The sequence below is a fragment of the Diuraphis noxia genome, unplaced genomic scaffold, assembly GCF_037042655.1.
Source record: "Diuraphis noxia isolate RWA-SAM2 unplaced genomic scaffold, SU_Dnox_SAM2 contig0002, whole genome shotgun sequence".
In the NCBI taxonomy this organism is placed as follows: domain Eukaryota; kingdom Metazoa; phylum Arthropoda; class Insecta; order Hemiptera; family Aphididae; genus Diuraphis; species Diuraphis noxia.
Window position 1 is genome coordinate 45250344 of NW_028301712.1, and position 24374 is coordinate 45274717.

Genomic DNA, 24374 nt, shown 5'->3' on the forward strand with positions numbered 1-24374 from the left:
AGCAGTCGCACAGTTCGACGACGAGAGCTGGCCGAAATGGTGCAACTGTGACGACCTGTAGCGATCTCTTTATACCGGTGATCTTAGACCTTATATTGAACTCGATACCCATTTTAGTTGATACTCGTGATCCATAAATGGATGGAAAAACAAAACAAAAAGTCATTTGAAATAAATGTATATTTCACGAGTGTAAGAACATTTTTATTAATTTAGTGTTTTATTAATAGAACGTCATAACCGCAAGTATTTTATCCGTTTGTACTAACGTATGCAATATAAGCGATGTGTGTTTAGCATTTCCAATTAGAGTGATCTATCGTACCAATCATAAATTTAACAACATTATCCTTGTTTTCTCGTGAGTACCTATTTTATGACATTTTAATTTCTAAGCAAAGTTACGAGAACCTTTAAATATTGTAATATTTTATGCATAATAATGTATACTATCATAACTTTCTCAAAAATTAAAGTTTCGTAAACTCCCTGTATTAAAAGACAGATCATAAGTCATACCTTTAAGTTTAATCATAGCGTCAATTCACTTTTTAAAATCCATCATACTAAATTGAAAATGCTGAACTGAAAATTTTCTATATCGTAGGTACGTACTCGTTTAATACAACACACATGAGTGGGGCGTCCTATTCGCTTTATTCGCTTCGTAAAGGATTAAATGTGTTTTTTTTTTAGTTTAAAATAGTATATCTCGATCTAATCGTTCTAAAGTCGGCGAAATCCCTTACAAAATTGTGATCCACAAGTTGGAGCGACCAAATCAATACTCAGGCCAATCGTTGTCATGTCGCTAACATTCCAAATATGTGGAATTTTCGAAGCGGGTGCAAGGAGGCGACCACGACCAAACAGAGTGGCCACGGCGTTGACCATTGTACTGGCATTTGCCAGGCTGCAGCAACTCACCACGTGGTTCTGGTGCTACGCGGTCGCGGCCACGGTTAATGGCACTCTGTTCAAAGCGGTCGGACCACCATCGCTTGTCCGGCCGGCGTGGATGGACGTCAGCGGAAACGTAACGTCAGTGGGCCGGGTGGACGTGTGTGTGTTGAACGCCTGCGAGGCGTACGTGAGGATGCGCGACGACCTGGCCAACGCAGTGCGGCCGATCAACGACAAACTGCGTGGCGACGATGGAGTTAACGGGTTGGGAGGTGTGGCCGGGGATAGGAGTGCACAGCTAGAGGCCAGGCTACAGAGGTTGGACAGACGACTCCGGTCCGTCGAACAGCCCGGCGAGTATACTTATATTATTATAACATATTGTATAATATATGATACATTTAATTTAAGATAATCATTATTTGAAAAAACGAAATTAGTGCTAATGAAAATATTTTTTTTGCAAAATTTTAACTATAAAGCAGTAAAAAACAATGCATATTCTACTTTACATTTCGTCGTTTTAGTTTTTAGTAGTTTTCTTTTTTAGTGTCAACATGCATTTTAAATTTATCAATTTAAATAAAAATATATGAAGTCATTCAAAAATTGTATAGGTACGCAATTCAGTACACAGTTGCCTATGTTAGTTTTAAACATAGTGAGCAGCAAACCGTCTTTAACGTTCATTTTGTATAAATTACTGTTTTTCTCACTGAGAAAATCGAAACTTTTCGTTCACTCTTTTTACATAATCAACATATACATTTAACTCATACTATAATATTTAAAGACTAGGAATATCCCATGGAGATATACATTTTTGTTTTTGAAATGCGATCCACTTTTTACGGTAAATTATTTAACAGGTGGTTTTTGGGAATTTTGATGTAGGTATCTCAATTGAAATTTAAACGAATAATTTCCGAGTTATTAAACATTATGATGTTGATTATATAATAGTCCATGTAATGGGCTTCAAGATATGAAGGATTTAATGATTTGAACATTTTAGTAATTAATTTTATAGTATGGTATTAACTATTTAAAATTCGTAAAATTATATGAGTATGATACTATAAGTACTTGATCAATCATAACGTCTATTTTATATACATTTTTTAAGCTGTTTTTAAAAATAAAAATGGAAGTTTATTGTTGTTAAAACAGAAGATGGAATTTCTGAAATGGTTCAACAAATCAATGCATTTCCAAAAATAAAGCCATATTAAATAATGTGTATGTTTTAAAAATCAAAAAATTAGAATACAAATGCATTTTTTAAATAAAAATTTTAGGGGGTGAGAATGATGGGAAAATCAGCCTGTATAACTATGGTTATCCCCCAAGTGTCTACTAGAAATGCGTTATATTATAATATATATAATAGGTAGCCCCTGATATGTCTGTTATTATAGAATACGGTGCGGGTGGCGTGTTAGTTATCTAAGATAAAAACGTGCAACAATTAATATTGGTGATGGTATTTAATAATATATTAACCGTTTCAGTGTGGACAATTACTTCCGGAGTCTCCCGGTGGAAGCGCTGCAATCACGGGCCGTGCAAGTGCAGGACTGAAACGCGTTCGGTGAGCTGTTGGAGAAAGGACTTTGAAGAAATTCCACCGGGCCAAACACTGCCGTTCGACGTCAGCGCAATGTAAATATTACGAGAATGTCGTTCAACTCGTGCCTATTACATTATATTATGATATTATAAAACATGGCAATCGCTGGGCCAACAGTTAAAACATAACAAATAACAAATTCCCTTCCTTACAACGTCCAACATAATATTTAATATACTATATTTTAATCATCACTCGCCGATGCTGATTATTAAATCATATCGAATGATCGTTTCGAAACATTCACGATAAATTTACACTTTTTTAGACACGGAGAACCGCTTAAAAACCCATCAAACAACAATAATTCCTCGAACGAGGTCACTAACTCGGCGACCATTATAATAGGTATTATATTATGTATATGTGAAAAATGAGAAATTATTACCAGATAGTTAGGCTTATACCGCTATACATGTATTAGGTCTCAGAAGAGAGACAAAAAATGATTATGTATTTATGCTCTGCAGCTACTGTTGTTGTAAAAACTATAATATTATTTTAGCAATCAATGTTGATACAATTTTTATTTTTAAACCACATTTGCTGCAGACAACGTAAAAAATCGTGTAATGTTTAAATCTTTTTCCATTGTTATCATCGTAGAAAAATTGTGTAACAGTTAAAAAATCACAAAATGTGTATGCTCAACAAATAATCGAGCGCGTGATTTAAAAAAATATGTATCATTTAGATCAAACACTCATATACACGCCTCGATCTATATAAAAAAGAAAAAAATTAAATAAATAAATAAACGAACGATTGAGAAATGTTTATTCCTGATTAGAAGTAGTTTCTATTGACCTCTTTACATTTTATCATAATAATAATATTGTGTTATTTATTTATCTGACATTATTCGGTCAGCGCGGAGTCCTGCAAGTGAGTTTTAATAAAAGTGCAAGACGATAAATTGTCAGATTAATGTTATGAGGTAGGTACTACCTACTTTGGAAATTAGGTACAGATATAGCTATAAGGGTAATACGTTTATTTAGGTTACAAATTTTAATCCGAAAATCGTTTATCTTTGTTTCACGATCTTTATCATCAACTAAATTAATAACAATAAATTAGAAAGAGATAAATATTCAACTTTTACAGCCACGTTTGTAAAAAACATCTCAAGAAGCTTACGGTAAAATGAATCAATGGCAATCGATTTTTGAATGTACATAATATTACGTACAATAGGTTATGATATTATTATAGTCTGTTTAAAAAAGACTATCGTCTCTTGCAATGGTGTTTTTAATTTTTATTTTACGTCTACCAACGTTTATGATTTTTCAGAGACCTGAGCACGAACAGTATAGTGTCCCTGCACAAAGACACGTTTAAGGGACTGACGAACTTAACGGAACTGTAAGTGAAATTCCCTAATATATTTTATGTACCACGGTTAGTGTTGCGCCCGAGCGTTATGCTAAATAACTTGCTCTCGTGTACATTTTAGGGACCTGACGGACAACGACATCGACTTTGTGCCCACAGCCATTTTCAACACACTGGAAAACCTCACAAAATTGTAAAATAAATAATATAGTTTAATACAATTAGTTGTGTATTGTCAATAGTATAAAAATAATAAATTGTTTTGTATGCGACGCTTTTAGGAGGTTTCATCGGAATCACTTGATTGAAGTGCCATTGTTGTTCAAAAGAAACACAAAATTACAGATATTGTAAGTTTTTTTCTAATTGTTAATAATAACTATAAAATATTCAAACTGTATTATGTGAATTACATTATATTACACTTGCATGTATACATATATTAAAATATTTTTTTTCTGTTCAGATAAATCATAGGTTTGTTTCCTTGAAACTTTTTAATAATAATAAATTATGATATGCAGGTAATATTTATTAATACAAATATCGTGTATTGAGTTATTGCATAATTTCAAGGTACCTAAACGATTTGAATACCATTAGATAGTATTATTATCAGAACAAATAGCTGTAGCTCACCAGATTAGAAGAAAATGATAAATTGTATAAGAATAATATTCAAAAAAAGGTCCTGTTTAACCTAGTTGACAAATTTATAAGAGTTACAGCTCCAGCGTTTCAAATTTCAAATTTCATATATATATAAATAATTATTTTCATATCCCCTTTTTTTATCAATAATTTCGGACGACCTACTTCATAAAATATATAAATTACGTGAATAAATATAATAATAATGTGAATTTTACTGTTATTAGAATTGTATGGTGTTAAAGGTAACAATTTTAAATATACATATTTAATAATACTATAACACTATTACTTCCTGATAGCATATTTATTGTGGCACAATTTCAATTAAAATCCGTTTAACTTAACTTTCTACATTACGTTCGTCGTACAATTATTATAACGGTTTGAATTATATTCTCTAATTAAATAACATCAGTCTCTCATTACGTACAACATTTGTTTATTTCTTTTGTTCTTTTATTCGCAAAGATAATTAATACCTAACTGATTTTAATTTCGATGAGTCCAAATAGTTGAGTATGACTAAATCAGTTCAATATAAAAATAACTGCCAAGTAATTGTAATGCAGTGTTAGTTGGTTCTTTTTTTAGAAAATCTCATTATATCGTCGTTAAACATTATCAATTCAGTGATTAATTGTAAAGATTTGATATTTCCTAACACACAAATTAATTTTTTATAAAAATATGCACACATCAATGTACACCCAATAAACTCAGTTGAAAATATTATGCGATAATGAAAAGTCAGCAAATCAACTGCTGTTAGAAAAAAATGTATGACGAAAAAAGTGAATGAACGATTGGAGAAAGGCTGATTTAAATTTTTAAACCAGTTCTATGATTATCGTTATATAATTGTTTTTTTCGCACAAATCGTTTCATTTGCCGCTATAACACATATTAACTACATGCATTAAAAAAAAAAAAAAAAACTGTAATATAACGCGTAGGCAGTTAAGGCAGTTTGAAGGGTGTCAAATATATAATACCTATTGATGTTTAACCGTGATAAAAATCATTTCGATAGATAAAAAAATGAATTTTAAACTTTTAAATTGCAATTTTATTACATTTTTTCTGGATGTAAGATTATTCAATACCTTAGCGTATTGTGAATGTGAATCAATTACAGCTCTTTCATGTTTCGACTTTCATCATAAATATAGAAACGAATAAATTATTATTTTATATTTAGTCTTCGATATAAAATATAATTGAATCGATAAACATTACATATTTTGGTCCAATTTAAAATACTAAATGAAGAATAATAGATACTTATGGCTATAATTTCACACATTTTAATAATTAATATTCATGCTCCATGTTTTAATTATAAGTTATTGAGATTCTACTTAGCATAATTATTGAGCTTAACAAATAAAAATTTTAAATATAACCTCATGATAATTTTCATATGGTAATTACTTGTGTTTTATTTGAATAAATTACTAACAAATAATATGACAATAAACTGAAATGTATTAATTGTATAAGATATTAAGATGACTATGTATCCAAATGATGAAGATAAATGTGTAAATTTCCAGTGAATAATTCATAGTTTTGCTTACTTTTAAGTTATTTCATAATAATATAGCCTATTATAATGACACTGTTTATTAGGGCGCAATTATTAACAAGATTTTGTCCTTTATGCATATTTGTTTCGGTAGTCAAGAAGTTAGCTCGGTAGCTCGATTCCATGCGAAAAAGTTGCAAACAATCAATTAAGTATTTGTATTAAAACTTTTTAGTTTTTAATACTATTTTGTGTTATTATTATTTTTTGGTCTTACGATTTAAATAATATGTTTCATCAAATTCAGCAAATTCCGTTGTTCATTGATGGCATATTATTATCATTACTGTTTTTCTTTATATGTTTGAATCAAAAACTATTGTATTGATATACATTTATCTGGTGCTATACTAACTGAATATTATTTTTTTTTTCATTTCATGCTCATTGTTGAATAATGAGATTTATGTGTCGATTTATCGATCTAATCGTCCTCATACGAGACAGTGATGTGTGATTTTGATTGAGCACTTTATAATATTTCATTGATAAAATTTTATGTTTTTACATCAAACATTCTGCAGAATTGACACAATTTAATTATGCATATATTTAAAAAAAAAAAGCATATCCAATGTTATTTAAATTTAATACAACGTAATTGAACTTATAATATATTAATACAGTTTTGTGTTTATATTTTTTACAGAAATTATTATTTATTAAATATGTTATTTTTATCATGATACTAAATACAGACCATCGCTACAGTGTATACTTGTATCATGAATCATATTATGCTTTATAGTTACCAAAACTTCACTGAATGGTGTTTACGGTTATAGAATAAAAGTTTTATATTTCATCAATCTATCGAGCCGTTCATTTTTACCGACATACATTTAAAATCGTGATTCGTCCGTCAACACGCTTATGTTTTTTAATGATTCATAGAGTTATTATAAATTGTAATTTATGTTGGAAATGGTTGTACCTGCAATAGTTACAAACTTTAAAGTATTTAGTATATTTATGTGTGTGGACAATGGAAAGTGATTATTTCCATTCCAATTTTTTTCGATAACGTTTTGACATATTATATTATAAGATTTTTTAAGATTTGGAAATTATGTACATTTTATTGGAAATATTGTAGGTACTCATACTAATTACGAATTGCAAATTATAATATTTATGAAAATTGATTTTTGTCATTCTAAAATGTCACACTAATAATTTATGCACCCCTAGAGACATGTCGATGAACCATATAAAACAACTGCCGGAAACGTTATTCCAATCGACGAAAAACTTGGTGTTATTGCATCTGTACGGCAATAAGATTGAAGTATTTCCAAAGTCGATATTCAAGGATCTGAGCTTACTAGAAGACCTCGACTTGTCGGCGAACTCATTGTTGGAGATATCGTCCGATATATTCCGAGGCGTGTCGTCACTCAAGAGGTTGAAATTGCAAGAAAATCAACTACAGCAGCTCCCGTTAGGTAAATACTAAATCTTCTGCAATAAACTTACGGTTAGGGACACAAATTACAAACACAAAACCACTATATAATGTTGTTTTTTGGTTATTTTTAGGGGTGTTTGACGACGTCGAGTACTTGGAAGTCTTGTCGTTGAGAAACAACCGCATATCGTTCATTCGTCCCGGACTGTTCAACAACATGCGTAGATTGGTGTATCTTGACCTGACTGAAAACTGGATAAATTTAGTGAGTGATATGTTATATAATATTAGGTATATATAGTAACCAATTATTATTATTATAACTGTCGTGATCCTGACTAAAGCAACAATATTATCATACCCATCACTTTCTGTTTCTGTTTGTGGCATAATATTATTAAATTGTTTACGCACAACATAATATAGCTTAACGGCAACGAGTTCACTGACTTGGTAGCCTTGAACGAGCTACATCTCGGTCAAAATTACTTGGAGTTCATACCGGAACGGACGTTCAAGAATTTGGCGTCGCTCGAAAAACTTTACCTCTTCTCAAACAACATCCAACAGTTGGACGTCAGCAGCTTTTATGGTTTAAAAAATCTTTCGTCGCTGTTTCTCAACAACAACGTGATAAAGATTATCGATGACAGGCTTTTCGAACCGTTAATGAATCTTAGAAAATTGTAAGTTTTTCGTTTTCGAATTGCATATTAATATCAACTATTCGATTTATCTTTATTAAAATACAATTTGGGTAGGTAATTTTCATAGTTATTTCACAATATCTGAGGCCGATGGTCTATTGCGTTATCATTGAAACCCAATTGTTTTTTTTTAAATATTAAGCTACCTATATTTATAAACTGGGGGAAATAATAACATAAAATTAAATAAACAATTAAATTAAATATATTATCATGTTATTCAACAAATATAACATAATTGTAATTCTAATGTATATCACTACTCATGTCAATAACTTATTTTTGATTATTAAATGATTATAAATACAAATAAATTATAAAATCATTATCTACCTAAAAATATCAATATCAAGTGTATAATTTAAACTTGTAATTAATAATGTGTTGCATGGACAGAGGAAATTTTATTTGAACAATAATTTATATTAATTACTATCATAACTATTAATTACATGTTATTAAACTAATAATAACTCAACGCTTAAAAATAATAAGTAAACAGCTCTTATAATAATATTGTGATATAGTAAAATAACCATTTTATCTCAAACAATTTTAGTTATTTTGTTATTATACAAAAAATATTAATCGAAAGGATTTTAAATATTATTCGTGTTACAATGTTGCACAATGACATTTTCAATGAATTTAAATTATTTATACCATAAAGTTATTCCATGGAATTTCGCTTTTGTCTTGACATACAAGTTACAGGTATATAATGTTATATAGGTACTATATAAACTATGTTTATATCGACAATTAGTTCAACCTACTGAGTTCAAAAATAAAATTTAAAATAGTACAAAATAGAGTTTAATAAAACATTAGGTATTCTTGATGAAATATTTTATCAAACATGCTAATTTACCTGTTTCCTTTGCATAGAATCTTTTTTCATGTACGAGTATAATGATTGATTATCGTTGATTTCAATACCACATAACACGTCATGCATGACTGTGATTTACTCAACGATGAGTTACACTTGAAAAAATTATGCAACAAAACGAATAATATTTACTTTTAACATAGTTTAATATTATTACCGTAGGTATAATAAAACGAGTGTCTATAAAATTAACATTTTGAAAACTAAGTATACACACGCTCGTTATAATAATTGACCGATCAATTATTCATCGTTTTTTACTTGATAATTGAGTTTTTAATAACAATAAAAACTAAAATATCATTCCGTGTTCTTGAAATGTGATAATAATTGACGAAAGGCATTCGATAGCTTTTGAATGGAATTTCACACATATTTCACGTTATCTTAAGTTGACATGGCACTGTACTAGACATTTTTCAGACATATTGTTCTCAAAACTTTGTATTCATTCAAAGTGTTATTACATTTATATCATGTCTACTTATTCATTACTTAAACGAATTAATAAATTATGCATAACACTATATAAATCCCCAGATGTCATTTCAAAATAGATCATTTTCGTGACGTTTAAATAGAACAAAAAATAACTAAGTAGAGAAAAGTAAAATTACAACTTTTTACTTTTCAGGCACATCGATAGCAATAAATTCCAATTTCTACCAAACGACTGTTTCAATCATCTACCAAAGTTGGAATCGTTGAAACTCTCAAAGAACCCGTGGCACTGCGATTGCACAATATTATACTTGGCTAGGTAATTATGTCAGATATTTGAATAGAGTAAGTTTATTTGATTGTTTGACGTTTCGGTTTGTCAAACACCGCATGGTAATTACGCATAACATCGTCATATAGGATCGACCGTAGTTGTACTTACCTGGTATAAGCACATTCGATTTCCAATTTGGTATGCGAAATTAATTTATCATACTATATAATTGTATATACCTACTATGCATAATAGTTAATACACACGCATCTACAAATGTTTCAAATAATATTGTTTGCGAACAAAAGTTAATCATTCTTAGTGTTCAGCGAAGAAACTTTTAAATAATTTCAGTATGATTCAATACAACAGTTATTCGACAGACAAGCGACACTACACAAGGTTTGATTGTAATGTGTAGTTGTTCACTAGAAAATGAAAAAATCTCTACAAACCGCGTTACCACCGTTGCAGATTACACGAAAGAAATTTTAAAAATAGTAAACAATAATCTGCGTTTACAATATTTTATCGAATTGATAAAATAATTTTACTGTCAAACGTAGAGTAGGTACCTATAGTGTATTATTTTTAACAGTATGACGAACTATAAGTTGTTCGGTGTTCAATTTTTTTTAAGATTACAATGCGTATAATATGTATACCTATATATATATATCATATTATATACAATATTACCAATACAAGTAATTTGTACGACATAATAATATATTAATGAGTTGTTCGTCAGAGGTAGGTCGTAGGTATTCGTATAATATAAAACCATAAAATGAAACGAGCGATTAGTGTTTTTTTTTTAGTTTTAGCCGTAACCTGATGGTGTTATAATATACGCATAGTTGGTTCCGTTAAAATGAAATATTATGATATTATATACGGATAAATTACATTTTTAAAATCGAAAAAATCCGTGATCATACGTGAAATAAAAAATAATTATTGAATAATAATATTATTACGATGGAACTTAATAATATATTTTTTTTATTTTTTTTTTGCGTTCTTCGTCATATCTGTCTGCAGATGGCTTCGGGCAAACCGGCAAAAAGTGTGGGACTCCAACCCAACGTGTCGTGGTCCAAGAGACTTGGGCGGAAAGCCCGTTGAAGACATGACCTTTGAAGACTTGTGCGATGGCCAATGGGCGAGCATGGTGAAGCTCACACCTCGCGTACCCATTCGATAAACGACGGCAAATATCGTTATCGGTTATCACATATTAATATTATTATAGTTATACATAATATATATATATATATATTAATATTATATTGTTCTGAGTCGGAAACCGCGATTGATAACTTTTTCTCGACAATCTACGTTTGAGTATATTATATTATATTGTATATTATTATATTATATTATTGCGGTGGTGTGCGTGACGCGTGTGCGGACGCGTATTGTTTCTTTTGTTTTTAATTGATCGCACAGTTTAATTGCGCGCAGATAAGAAGGCGGCTGTTATCTGGGATAGGCACTGTGTAATAATTTTAACATTTATTATTTTTTTTTTCCTTAATGTGCCACTCGAGAGTAATAATACTGTGTACAATTGTACAAGCGTGAGTGTGTATGATGTATGTGTGTGTGTGTGTGTGTGTGTGTGTAGTCATTTATAGATAAGAACAGTAAACAATTTTTGATCTTCGTCAAACATTTTTTTTATTTTTCGTACTGCAGTCAGCAATAAGCGTTCTTTACGATCAGTTCGAATCTTAATAAAAGTAATAATTATGGTCGGCATTCGTTCATCGTTGTTTTATTTACTCTGTTTGGTCCTGATTCTTCCCCCCAGCGGTAAATTAAATATTATTTATTTTACATAGTGCATAAGTTATGATAAAAATAGGTACATTGCAACTGTAGAAGATGTAGATCAAAATATATTTTTATTTTTTGTAATAAACATGGCATATTACAATATAAAAATTCGTGTATATTCTAATTTTGTAACGATTACTTTAAAATAGTATGTCATGTAAAATATAAAAAAACATGTTTGTGTCACCGCATAGTTTGATTTTCATTTTTGTGACTTGATTTTGATTTTAGATTCAAACGAGTTGACTAATTTCGAACATCAACGATTGAAAAATTCAGTAAGTAATCCAAATAGTGTAACGTGCATTACACACATTAAACTATATTCGAATACAATCGCAAAGGTAGGTACTAAAACCTACACAAAATATTTTTAGTATCTTAGTTCTGATGTAAAATAATTTTATTTGCGTTATTCTATTTTATTTGCGTTAGTTGTCATATTGTTATAATAAAAATGTACACGATTGCATTTTAATTGATATTAGCTTTTATTCACTATACATATTGTACTGCAGCACACTTCCGTATATTCCCAAAGAACGCCAAATATGTCTAACTTATTAAATTATAATTATTCTAACATGTTTTGATGTAACCAGAATTTTATTCGTAAGTAATAAGGATGAACGACACTTGTTGAAACTCCAAAGAATTATTATCAAAATATATATTATTTAATATTATGAATAGCAAAAAAAACTCTCCGTACAAAATCAATAATTATTTGGCATATTATATAAAAAATAATCAATTATAAGACATATTTTATTATATTATGCAAAACTGATAACACATGAAAAAACATATTCAATAGGTGTTTGTTAGCTTTTAATAAACACGCTTCTACAGTGTAAAAATATAATATTATTCCTGTACTTTTGTTTAGGATTTTTCAACAACAATATTATATTAAAATATTATACGGTACCTAGGAATGTTGTCATTCGTATAATATATGTTAATACCATGAATAAGTTTGAAAAGGTACCTACGCATGGAATAACCGAGATTGACAAACCGAAAATTTTAATAATTAATTAAAATTGCGGGTGGGAAATAAAAAATGTAATTACTTAGTAACATTTCTCGTTACTGTGGTTTTAAATCGAACTGCAGCACCACCACAATACCTATTATTAATTTATGGTAAAATATAAATGTATATTTGTGTAGTTAATCATAAATTGATGATTAATGCTCGTTTATACGAAAACACATGAATATCCACAGTAGGTAAATACTTATATATTGAAAAACAAAACGTTGTTTCGATTGTCATATAGGTACATTATTGTACATGATAATATGATGGCTTCGACTTCTATGCTTTATTATGTGCGTTCAATTATAAGATAACCTCGAACGTCATCGTTTTCGATACATATAATATGTGTATATTGTTATATTATTTTAATAACCACCAAAAAAAAGATCCGTTTGAACTAAAAGCATCGTAAAATAGAACTTATCTCATGTTTGAGCAATGAGGTACATAGAATTTACACTCAGTGGCATAGTGTACATTTTTTATTTTCCATAAATCATATTATTAATAATATTATTATCATAGTGACGATAATTAACATTTTTCGTGTGTCAAAAATATTGCTACTTTTGAACGTTTATGTGTGTATACAGATGAATCCTCTGTTATTGTGTCTTTGGTCGACGCACCATGTATTACACATTACACGCAATACTATACACTTGACCGTTTGATCTGTAAATAATACTAATTGGATTAAAATTTAATTTCACTATAATTATCGAGTTCAATTAAGTGTAGTGTAAGATATATTATTTTCATCGGACCAATTATATAGTTGGACGTAAATTGGATAATTAAATATCGTTTAACCGTGCCCAGGCTTATCTCACGCGTGTTCGTCTGATTACAATTCATAATAATATAAATATCTTCTATTTATATCTGTTTTGTTCTACACTACCTATATCTTAAAAACCACAATGTAATAATAATCTTATTTTTTGTAAGAAGCCACTCGTAATGTGATCAATGATCAAAATATTAGAGCTCATAATACATTTTATCGAATCACATTCCTAATAATACGTAATATTGACAAAACTTGCATAATATACTGGTTGGCTTTTATCATTTTTAATTATTTTTGTACTTTTGTCAAATTATAGTAGTTTAAATATTGTTTATAAATTATACAAAAAAAAAAAATGTGTTATTACATGATAATACCTAATGGCTAATATCAATCATTATCAAATAAAAAATATACGAGTATGTATCTATATTATAAACAATGTACAACAAAATTTATAACGTTACATTTAAAAAAATAAATTTAGTATTCTAATACTTGAAATTTAGTTAAAAAAGTATCTATTACAATACTATGCATATGATAAAAATCCTATCGATTGTGTTTTAGAGCCAACATAAGATATTAGATTAGATATCATTAGAATAATGAGATCAATAATAATCTATTAGTTTCCGTTGTAATTACATTAAATATAAATTATGAAGATTTACATTTTACATAATATTGACGGAATTAATAAATTAATAGGTACGAAAAAACAACAAATATTTGTTACATTCTATTTGAATGATGTCATATGTCATGAAAACCAATTAATATATAAGTGTAGTATTATAAGTACCAATAATATATTAAACAAAGTTGCCAACCGTTTTTGACTTGATTATAATAAATTAAAGACGTTTTTCAAATCACAAATTATTATAATTAACAAGGTAAACATTAAAAAAAAATTTTAAAAATGATAGTTCTTCGAAAATTTTAGACAGCAATTTACTTGGGCTATATATATATATATAATTATTATTTAAAAATGAAGAAAAAACTTAAATATGTATAGTGTTATTGATGAATTGTTCATGTCAAAATATTGTACCCATACGAAATAATAATTGAATTGACTATTAAAACTACTTATATTCAAAAACTACAAAAAATATGAATAAACCTATTCAATAATAATGTACCAATGCATAATTTACATCATGGGCACGCTATATTTATACTTGTCGATTTATTTGAAAAATAAAAGTAACAGGATAATTTTTTTAAGCAAATATTTTGAATTACTATTACACGTAATTACGTAACTATATATACGTGACTGAAATATTAATATTATGGTAGTCTATCCACATTTTTTTTTTTTTGTCGTAAGTTAATTTTAAAAATAATAATATTTTGATATTTTAAAAGACGTACAACAAGATTGATTATAAAGTTGTTCTAAAAAACGAAAATCGTCAATATTGTTATAATAGGTATTTTAGGTAACAGATGAAAGTTGAGTTTTAACACAAGTCACTATCTATACACACAATTATATATAATACAAGATGAATAAAATAAAGCCATCTATGTTTGTCGAAAACTGATGTTGACTCGATTTACTCACTTGTGATATGCATCTGTACATTATTTTGATACTATAGACAGTTTTCCAAAACATTCTAGATAATAGTGTATTATGATCTACCTAAATCCTAATAACGAGAAAAATAGCTAAGAAATGTATTGAAACAAGCTCGGCCGGGACGCTATTTGTTCGGTTCTAGTGGTTCTACTACAAGATATCTAAAAATATATAATATATTGCAGTTTATAATTCACCATTCAATGCAACTGGCTATAAGTACATATACAATTTTAAAATGTGTTATAAAATTCCTCTCGAATTTGGAATATTATATAGTAATTAATAACATATATTATGATACTATGAAATTATATCAAATGCTATACAATTACGTTGGAGCAACTATATCCTCTAGACACTTGCCCGTGAAGAATAAATTACTCTTCATCCAGATTAAAATAAAATTGTATCTATTGAATATTACATTATTATACTATAATATAGCAATAATACCGATATTGACTAACCGATTTATTAGACTTGTTTACTTTGCAGACGTCGTTAAGTTGTTACGTTTTATATATTTATAAATTATCCGTAAAATTTTTAATATACGCCATTATAATTCGTCTTATACAAACGAAAAAGCTGTTGTAATGAATATTATAAGATATTCTATTTAATATGAATTAGAATCAAATTTCAGTAATTTATACAATTTTCAATAATACTAAACTGAAGTTGTTATTATTGACATATAATTAATTATGTTTAGACATATATATATATATATATTTAATATAATAATACGATTTATATAATTTCATAAAAGTATTACATAACGGTATGTATAAGAATATAACTTAAATTAAATAATTTTTTTTTTAAATAACTAATTTTGTTTGATTTTTTCCAGCATACAGATAATTATTTCTGCTGCTTTATAAATCTCAAGAAATTAATTCTGTTTATCCATCTAAAACAAAAATCTCGTATAATTAACAAATATTTTTAGAAAATTTGTTTTGCTATCATCAAAAACTGAACCTTATGGGATTTTTATTAAAAATGAATATTTAGTGCATATTTTTAAAACACCTATAAATATTAAAATACTTAGAATAATAAATTATTAAATTAAAAAAAATTTATATATAATGTTTTATTATAAAAAATCAACCTGTATTATTTTAAGTTTTTAAGTGTAATATATTTAGGTTTTAGTAATAACTTACCACTTATTAGTTATAAATTATAAATTATCTTAATAAAATAAATACATATGAAATTGAATTATTGAGATAATAAGTTATATTTTCAAACGAAATTTGTAGTTGTCAATGTAAGATAAAATATCAATAAGCACGAAAATAATAATATTTATTTAAAATTTAATAAAATATCAGTGATCACTCGAGAATTACGTTTGATAAATAATACAATAACCAATAATTAATTATGAAGACAAAGAAATAAAAATCATAATGCGTCGTAGTGCCATTGATTTAAGTATTATCTATTAAAATAATTACTTAGTTAAAATATTTTACTAAATTTGAAATAAAGTGAATGACAATCAATGTGCATCACATATTTACTGTAACAGCATAGATAGGTTTTTTCATAAACAATTTTAGTAAGCCAGCTTAAAATGTGTAACCTTCTTAAAATAATATAGTATCTAGTATGAATAATAATCACGTTAACTTATAATTGAATACGCATTTACAGCTATTATAATACCTACTTATGTATGTAGGGTTATAGAATTCATTGAATTTAAAGATAAATAGAAAATCGGTAGAGGTGCATTATCAACACATTTGATTTCACTCGCAACGAATGATGTTTAAATACATTGAGTACCTATCAACCTATAAATATTTTTGTTTAGCACGAACTTGGATCAACTACTACGAAAAATGAAGTTGGTGGCGAGGAGGATGAAGAACAATATCCTTTTCAAAAAGCATACTATTCATATAAAGTGCAATCTAATGAGGTAAATAATAAAAATAATATAAACAAACATGATTTAAAATGTAAGATGTGAGAAGCAGTTACGACATGGCTATTTACCGTTTTCCAGTTTTTAGTAGAATGAAAAAACGGTGGTTGGCCACACTGTCAATTATACCTATCGCTTTAAAAACGAAAATAATAATAATTAATAAACGTTTATCTTTCAGTTGTTAAAAGATGTACGTTTAGATCCACCAATTGATTATGTAACGCCTGCAGAATACAGCTTAGTGTTGGAACCAATTGTTCATTTTTGTCAAAATGTGGATCAGAGTATTATCAAGAAATTTTCTTCGTTCGGGTCAAAAGATAAGGTGTATATCAATGTCGATGTGGATTTAAGAGACCAAGTGACCAATGAATCTACGATTGTGTACAAACTTAAGGTAATATGCACAGAACGAATAAGCATTAAAAAAGTAAATAAAAAACTGATATATTATGAAATAAATTGTTAAATATTTATATAAGTAATGAAACAGCTAGAGAAGTATTATATTACTAAAATATTTAATATGGCGTACGCACAATGTTATATTACTAATCTTTAATTAAATTGCACAAACATCAACGTTATTATGTTGTATTTGTTTAAAAATTAATAATTAACGGGTTATCGATATTTTAAAAAATAAGAGCATAATACAAGGATTATCATTATTATTGGTATTTAATTTTCGAGTGAAAAAAAAAATAATAATGCCCATTTAACGTAGTATACCTAAAATCAAAATTGTGATTAAGAGAAAACAAATAAACAAATTTTAGTCAAAACCAATCACAGATATTACATAAATTAAAACATGTTTTGAGTTTTCATAATGGATATTATTTATATATATCATCATAGGCGATTTTTATATTTTGTTAGAATACTCCAAACAGGGAAATTAAAGTGTTCCAAAATAATTAATGACATACAATTTATAGTAACATTGTACTATGTCCATTGAAGTTTTGTTTGAAATGTAATATTTATTGAAATCTATATTGTTGTTATATTTTATTTAAAAATAAATAAGCTATTTAAATTTTAGTCGGTAAAAAAGGATGATTTGAATAAGATCGGTGGTTCTACAACTGTACTCATCAGAATTGTTCAATTCTTACCTATTCCAGGTACCTACATATTATTATACTTTTTATACAAAGTTTTCAGAAAAGATATATTATGCAGTTTTAAATGTTGTTATATAGATACCGTATTAGCGTTTGAAGAACCAAGTTATTCCATAAAATTGTCATATGGCCACATAGGCAAAGTTTTCAAATTTAAGACCACGAAAACCACAAACAAAGCGAAAGAAAAAAATACAGATAATTCGGTTGATTTAGAATTTGAAAAACAACCGGAAAACGATGAATATCTTTCAAAAAACGAATATTCTTTCAAGGGAAATTACTCTTTGGAATACGTACCTGGTATGATAATTTATTGTAACATTTAACAATACTAGTTACAACGTGTGCGTTGTGCACTCTTATTATTTACAACAATGCACATTCATACTTAATATTATATCAAATTAAATTCAGAACAACTTCTAACAAAATTAAGAATTACTGATGACGGTGAATTGGAGGTATTAGGAAATATCGACGAAGGGTACTACGATTTTGACGTCATAGCAGTCGACTATGGTCCTAATTCTACGACTGTTTTAAAAGACAGGTCCAAAGTAATATACATATTATATATATTTTATACATTTTTAAACGACAACTTTACAAAAAATATTTTAATTTGTTAACTATTGTGAATTATTATGTTTAATTTTTAGGTGCACGTGTTCATTGACAATGTAGCGGCGTGTAATTCGTTAACGTCTCAATTCATAAGGGCATTTAGTAAACATTATATAACCGAAGAGACTAAACTAATAACAGCTGTTCCGGGCACCGAATCGAGAAGTCAATGTAAATTTTCGATATCACATCAATATCCATTCGGCGGTAAGTATATACAAATAATATATAGGTTAATTTTTTAATCCAGCCTAAAACTATCAAGGTACACTATACATATCATTAGGTATACGCACAGCCCCTATTGGACTTTTATTGAACCGTTTCATAATTACGAGTATTATTTAAGTGTGAAATCGTAATTTTTCAAACAACAATAACATTGATATAAATTTAATATAATATAATATTATAATGTAGCTCAAGTCATGAATTCCAAATAAAAACGAGGTGAAAAATCTGATTTTACGTCACATATAACGAATTACACACTGTAATTTATGAACACGGTTACATTCATGCTATATTTTAGAATACCGCTCATAGAATAATGGTCTTGCACACAAGCACTAAAATAATGCTCCAGCAACGTCATTATAATTAATTATTTACGTATATTTCCGTAGTGTTATAATTATTGTATTAACAATATACATGCATTTAAATATTTCATTTATTATACATAAGTTGCAATAACATCGACACGATGAGGAAATACATAAGGTTAGACTGTAGTCGATTTATATGAGTAACGATATTTTTACTTAAGATCTTTAAATATTTATCCGTTGTAGTACTAAATTAATAGCAGCTATCGACATTTCTGATGTCCCTCCCTTAAAATGTAGGTATTTGAATAATATATTGATTAATAGGTGAAGTATGTATAATTTATTTTTGAACATCACACAAACTACAGTGGCTCGTATTGAACAGCGAGTTTTTAATTTTTTCATACAAAATAGGTACCTACTTCAAACTATAGTGCTATATAGCGGTACTGCTCGTAAATTGCGAAATTAGTATTATTATTATTCATTAAACATGCCCGATTACGATCGAATATTATAAATCATGTCGATTATTATCGCTAATATGTACGAGCTAATATAACATAAAATTACTAGCATACGATATTCCAATTATTTTACTACGCACGTATCAAATATCGAAACATTATAATTAAAAAGCAACATAAATAATTTTGTAGTTAGTATTGCAACAGTACCACGTGTTGACTTGTGCATAAACGCGCCTATTATATTATATGTTAAACGATGTAAAGACGCCAACGGCTGTGTAGAAGCAACCCATTATAAGTCTGAAAAAAATAATAGTATTCTGCTATTGTAATGAACTAATGAATAATTGTGAGGTGTAGTATTACTCGTAAAACAGTCCAAGTATTGTACTGGTATTTTCCAATGCAAAATAACACGAAGTTTCTCGAGGAGTGCAAAAAAAAATTGATTATTCAAATAAATATTAGTAATTTTCACCGTTACAATATTAAATTAGTACCTAACTATGATATCATTTGTTGAGTACTGCTACATGACGAATATTAAATTAACGAAGTCAAGTGTTCTAATTGTTGTGCGTACAACTATGCTATGATATATTAATATACAGTGTGTAACAGAAAAATATGACAGAATGTTATATTATCTTTTAAATGTTTCATTTGTCATATTTCTTCCCAAATATAGATCGTATACATCTAAAATTTCTAAATCTAAATCAATGATACTTAAGACTTAATATCCAATTCGAAATTCAAATCCAACCGAGATTCCGATTGCATTATTCATACAAAAACACATAATCAGAAAGGTTATAAGTAGGTTGGAACTTGGAACCTATCAGCGCGAAGTACCTATACAGATGCAATCGTAACGATCTCGCGTGTTGCATGAATCCCAAATCTCCCCTCCCCCCCCCCCCCAAAAAAAAAAAATAAAAATAAAAATCGCCACAATTACGCCAATAATGATACTATTATTAAATATTAGTATGGTACTACGAAAACACCACCACTGCCCGGCGAAATCATTAACCGCCAGAGCAATATTTAAAAAAAAAAGTACATAATCAAACCCTTTCACTGGTTTTTCGTGTTGTAAACCCACGTGGAGCTTGTATAATATAACATAAGAATATTTTTTTACACGGGTGGGTTAACTGGGTTATCACAAAGTAAGTATACCAGTGCAATATACCCACGGACGCGTTCGTAACGATCTCGTAGATTGCGTGAGTCGACAACCCCTCGGGACTTCTCATCATATCGTTTGTCCGGCAAAAACGTTATTAAACGTAATAATATCACTACCTGCATAAAAATATTATACTTTTAATATCAACGTATACCGCATGTTCATAATACTATTAATACAATAATAGAACAATAATATTATTATTAGATTGGACTGCGATGGTGGATTTTTCGTATCACATGTTCTATACTTTTTTTATCCAAGTTCGTTATGATGGGCAAAAGTTAAGTTTCGAATATCCATACCGAGAAATATAATTTATTTTAGATAATAGGTTAAATGTTAGATATATTGTTACATCATAAAGTAATAATAATAATATTAAATATAATATAAATGTTAAATTATATTTTTATTATTGATTCAAAACAATTTTAAATTTTTTTCATGCCTATTATAAAGTACTAAAGTAATCGAGCTGTCGAGTTATAACCTATAAATATTGCGAGAAACAAAGTAAAATATACAACTAAGTGGGAAAAAATTATTATCATTATATCACATGATATGCATATTATAATAGGTACTTAGTTTATTAACAAGTAGTTATTTGGAATAATTATTGTAATTTGAAAAATCAATATGGTTGTTCATCGCTGCATTAAAATAATGTATATAAAATCTATATAATAAATTATACCTATAATGTTCTAATATGAATTGAATACAAATTCAATCTTCTCTTCAATAGTAATCATAGCGATTTGAAATATAACCGATATCAATTTCAATTACAATTTGAGGAAAATGAATAAATAATGATTGTATCAAATATTTAGTAACAATAAATTACAATAATAGTGTTAGCTGTAACTAATCGTAAAGCTGTAACCATTTATATACAAGAATTTCCATCGTTAATTTCGATATCCTTTTTAAAATGTCCAATAAAAAAAAATTAAGGACCATTTATCGAAATAATAACTATTCTATATTTAATTTGGACCAAATAACACATATATTAATCATAATCTTATACAAATTGGTTGGGTAATTTTGCATTGCGCGTAAACTCGTCGTTAACGAGATTTTTATACATAAACATTTAATTTGCAAAATGTATCCAATTTTATGAGTTGGACCAAATCACACATATCGATCATTATCTTATGAAAATCAGTTGAGTAGTTTTGAAGTGCATCGCAGACACACCCGTCGTACACGAAATCGTTATACTTATAAAGAAAAGATATAGTATTGATATAATATAATATTGTTCAGTAGTTATTCGTTATTATTATTCTTACGATTACTTTTCAATTGTTTCGTTTACAAGCTAAAATGCATGCTATGGGTTTATGACTTAATTATAATAAAAGTGACCGGCGCCGAAATAGAAACCCAAACAATAACATTAATTGTATGTGTGAGCGTATTAACAAAGTATGTATTATATCATAGTCGTATCTAGTTGAAACAGCGTTATTACAGTATTAAACTACATCAGTTGTCATTACTGGTTGTTTATAGTGTTATTATAATGTTCGAATCTCACAAGATCCCTTTCACCTTTGTTTACGATAAAGCATTCTACTATAAATATAAATTCTACACTGGATATAGCGTAACAATATTATAAAAGTTTTCAAATACTAAAAATAGTAGTTTATATCATGATAGAATCATATAGGCATATCATAGTAGGAAAAATTATTAATAAATAGCATTTTATTTGATGTGAAGACGTTTTGGTGCGCGCAACTGCAGACTTTTATTAGATATTGTGGACAGCTGATGATGATGAGCCGAGATTTTAAATTATTTTTCGTATGAAATTGTCCATATTCGATTCACGGACGTTTACCAAAATTATTAAAATATATATTTTTTTTTTTTTATCATGGTATAAAAATATATAACTACCTAAGATGTATATATCTATAATGATTATTTATTTACCTAATGGGTTCGTAAAACAAAAGTGTTTATTGAGTCCTTCACGGTGAATATGAAGTACGTAGTTACGCTATAATAATATATAATTGCTCGAAATCACAGGTACGAAACGAATGATTTCTCGCATGTACTTGCTATATTATACTAAGAGTAGGTTGGGTCTCGGGGTGGAAAGAGCCGATGTGATATTCCGTCGCTTTTCTCCCAAAGCTCGTGATAATAATAATATTATACATCCATGTCACTGAGTTGAAATGACGAGTAAAAGTAGTATATTATTATATATTATTACGCACGCGTATAATAACTCGAGGCGGCAACGTCGACGTCCAACTACATCCGGATATATGTCTAGTTTAATAATATTTGTCTATTTAGGCCGCCTCGAGCGGTCGAAGAGAAAAAAAATTGGCGCATATCACATTCGTAGGTATACATCTTGTTTTCATATATGAATACATATACACTAACACCTCTGTTTATGCAATACACTTTTATATACGCGCTACTATATAATATATAATAATATTCATTATATATATCATACACCTAATAATAATACATAAAAAATAATTTCCTATATGTACCTTCAGTATAGTATTTGCATAATGATATTTTCGTTCCGGATTCGTATTTGACTTTATTTTATCTCGAAACCGATGCCGCTCATTGACAGAAAATATACAGTGTGCAATTATTTGTTATATTATGCAACTTATGAAACTTATGAATAATCTTGTATTTAACCATCAAGAATTTCGGCCCAACGACATTTCTATTGATATAAATTCAAATTCCAAATATCTATAAATACCTTGTAGGTAGGTACAAAACTAGTCAAAATATTTTAATATATTTCATGTGTAGAACGTTGTTAAATAAAACTTTTTTTTTCTTTTATTACCTATTATATACACAATCTGTACCTCAAGGTTACAATTCTAAGTGTATTAGCTAAAATACAAAAACTGAAATAAAATTTGACAAAAATATTGAGTCTCTATAATATTATAAGTTTTTAAATTAAAACAAAATACGACAATCGTTTGATGATAATTTGTTTATGGATGAATATTATATATTGTATTCATGGTTTTGGATTTTGATTGATGTTTAGCCGCGATAAAAGGGTAAAGATACACCACCATAATATAATGTATAATAATAATAATAAAAAACAATAATTCAACATATTTGTGCTATTATTATAGTATTGCATATTATGGCACGCAATTCATTAAATCCCGGCCGCTTTTTGTTATATCGACCGCAAAACTACTATACACCGTTTAGCTGCATACTTCTCCGAACAAACGAGTTCTGACGTTAATGTACACACGTCATATTATTATATTATTATATAGGTACAACAAATACGA

General features: G+C 28.1%; 2 protein-coding genes across 3 annotated transcripts in view; both read left to right on the forward strand.

The window, feature by feature from the left end:
- On the forward strand, window positions 1-11952 carry LOC107164820 (uncharacterized). Of its 2 annotated transcripts, none has more exons than XM_015512779.2 (12): window positions 1-607; window positions 697-1256; window positions 2415-2565; window positions 3830-3901; window positions 3993-4064; window positions 4153-4221; window positions 7302-7555; window positions 7650-7783; window positions 7945-8204; window positions 9752-9877; window positions 10877-11061; window positions 11906-11952. In XM_015512779.2, the coding sequence occupies exons 2-11, from the start codon at window positions 806-808 to the stop codon at window positions 11037-11039; spliced, it is 1752 nt and encodes a 583-aa protein (XP_015368265.2). In that variant the 5' UTR covers window positions 1-607; window positions 697-805; the 3' UTR covers window positions 11040-11061; window positions 11906-11952. The 2 variants fall into 2 exon arrangements, with proteins under 2 accessions (XP_015368265.2, XP_089075375.1); XM_089219249.1 differs by having other exon boundaries at window positions 1-192.
- The window catches only part of LOC107164819 (uncharacterized), a 25567-nt gene continuing 12340 nt past the window's right edge, over window positions 11148-24374 (forward strand). The window contains exons 1-8 of the mRNA XM_015512778.2: window positions 11148-11650; window positions 11906-11952; window positions 16950-17057; window positions 17245-17463; window positions 18115-18196; window positions 18275-18499; window positions 18614-18756; window positions 18859-19030. Of these exons, the coding sequence (XP_015368264.2) occupies window positions 11587-11650; window positions 11906-11952; window positions 16950-17057; window positions 17245-17463; window positions 18115-18196; window positions 18275-18499; window positions 18614-18756; window positions 18859-19030 (1060 nt within the window). The 5' untranslated portion in view covers window positions 11148-11586. The remainder of the gene's footprint in view (window positions 11651-11905; window positions 11953-16949; window positions 17058-17244; window positions 17464-18114; window positions 18197-18274; window positions 18500-18613; window positions 18757-18858; window positions 19031-24374) is intronic.

Coding starts and splice junctions, on each gene's coding strand:
- LOC107164820 (XM_015512779.2), top strand. CDS start 806: ATGTCGCTAACATTCCAAATATGTGGAATTTTCGAAGCGGGTGCAAGG. Junction 7,556..7,649: donor ACTACAGCAGCTCCCGTTAG/GTAAATACTAAA, acceptor GGTTATTTTTAG/GGGTGTTTGACGACGTCGAG. Junction 8,205..9,751: donor TTAATGAATCTTAGAAAATT/GTAAGTTTTTCG, acceptor TTTACTTTTCAG/GCACATCGATAGCAATAAAT.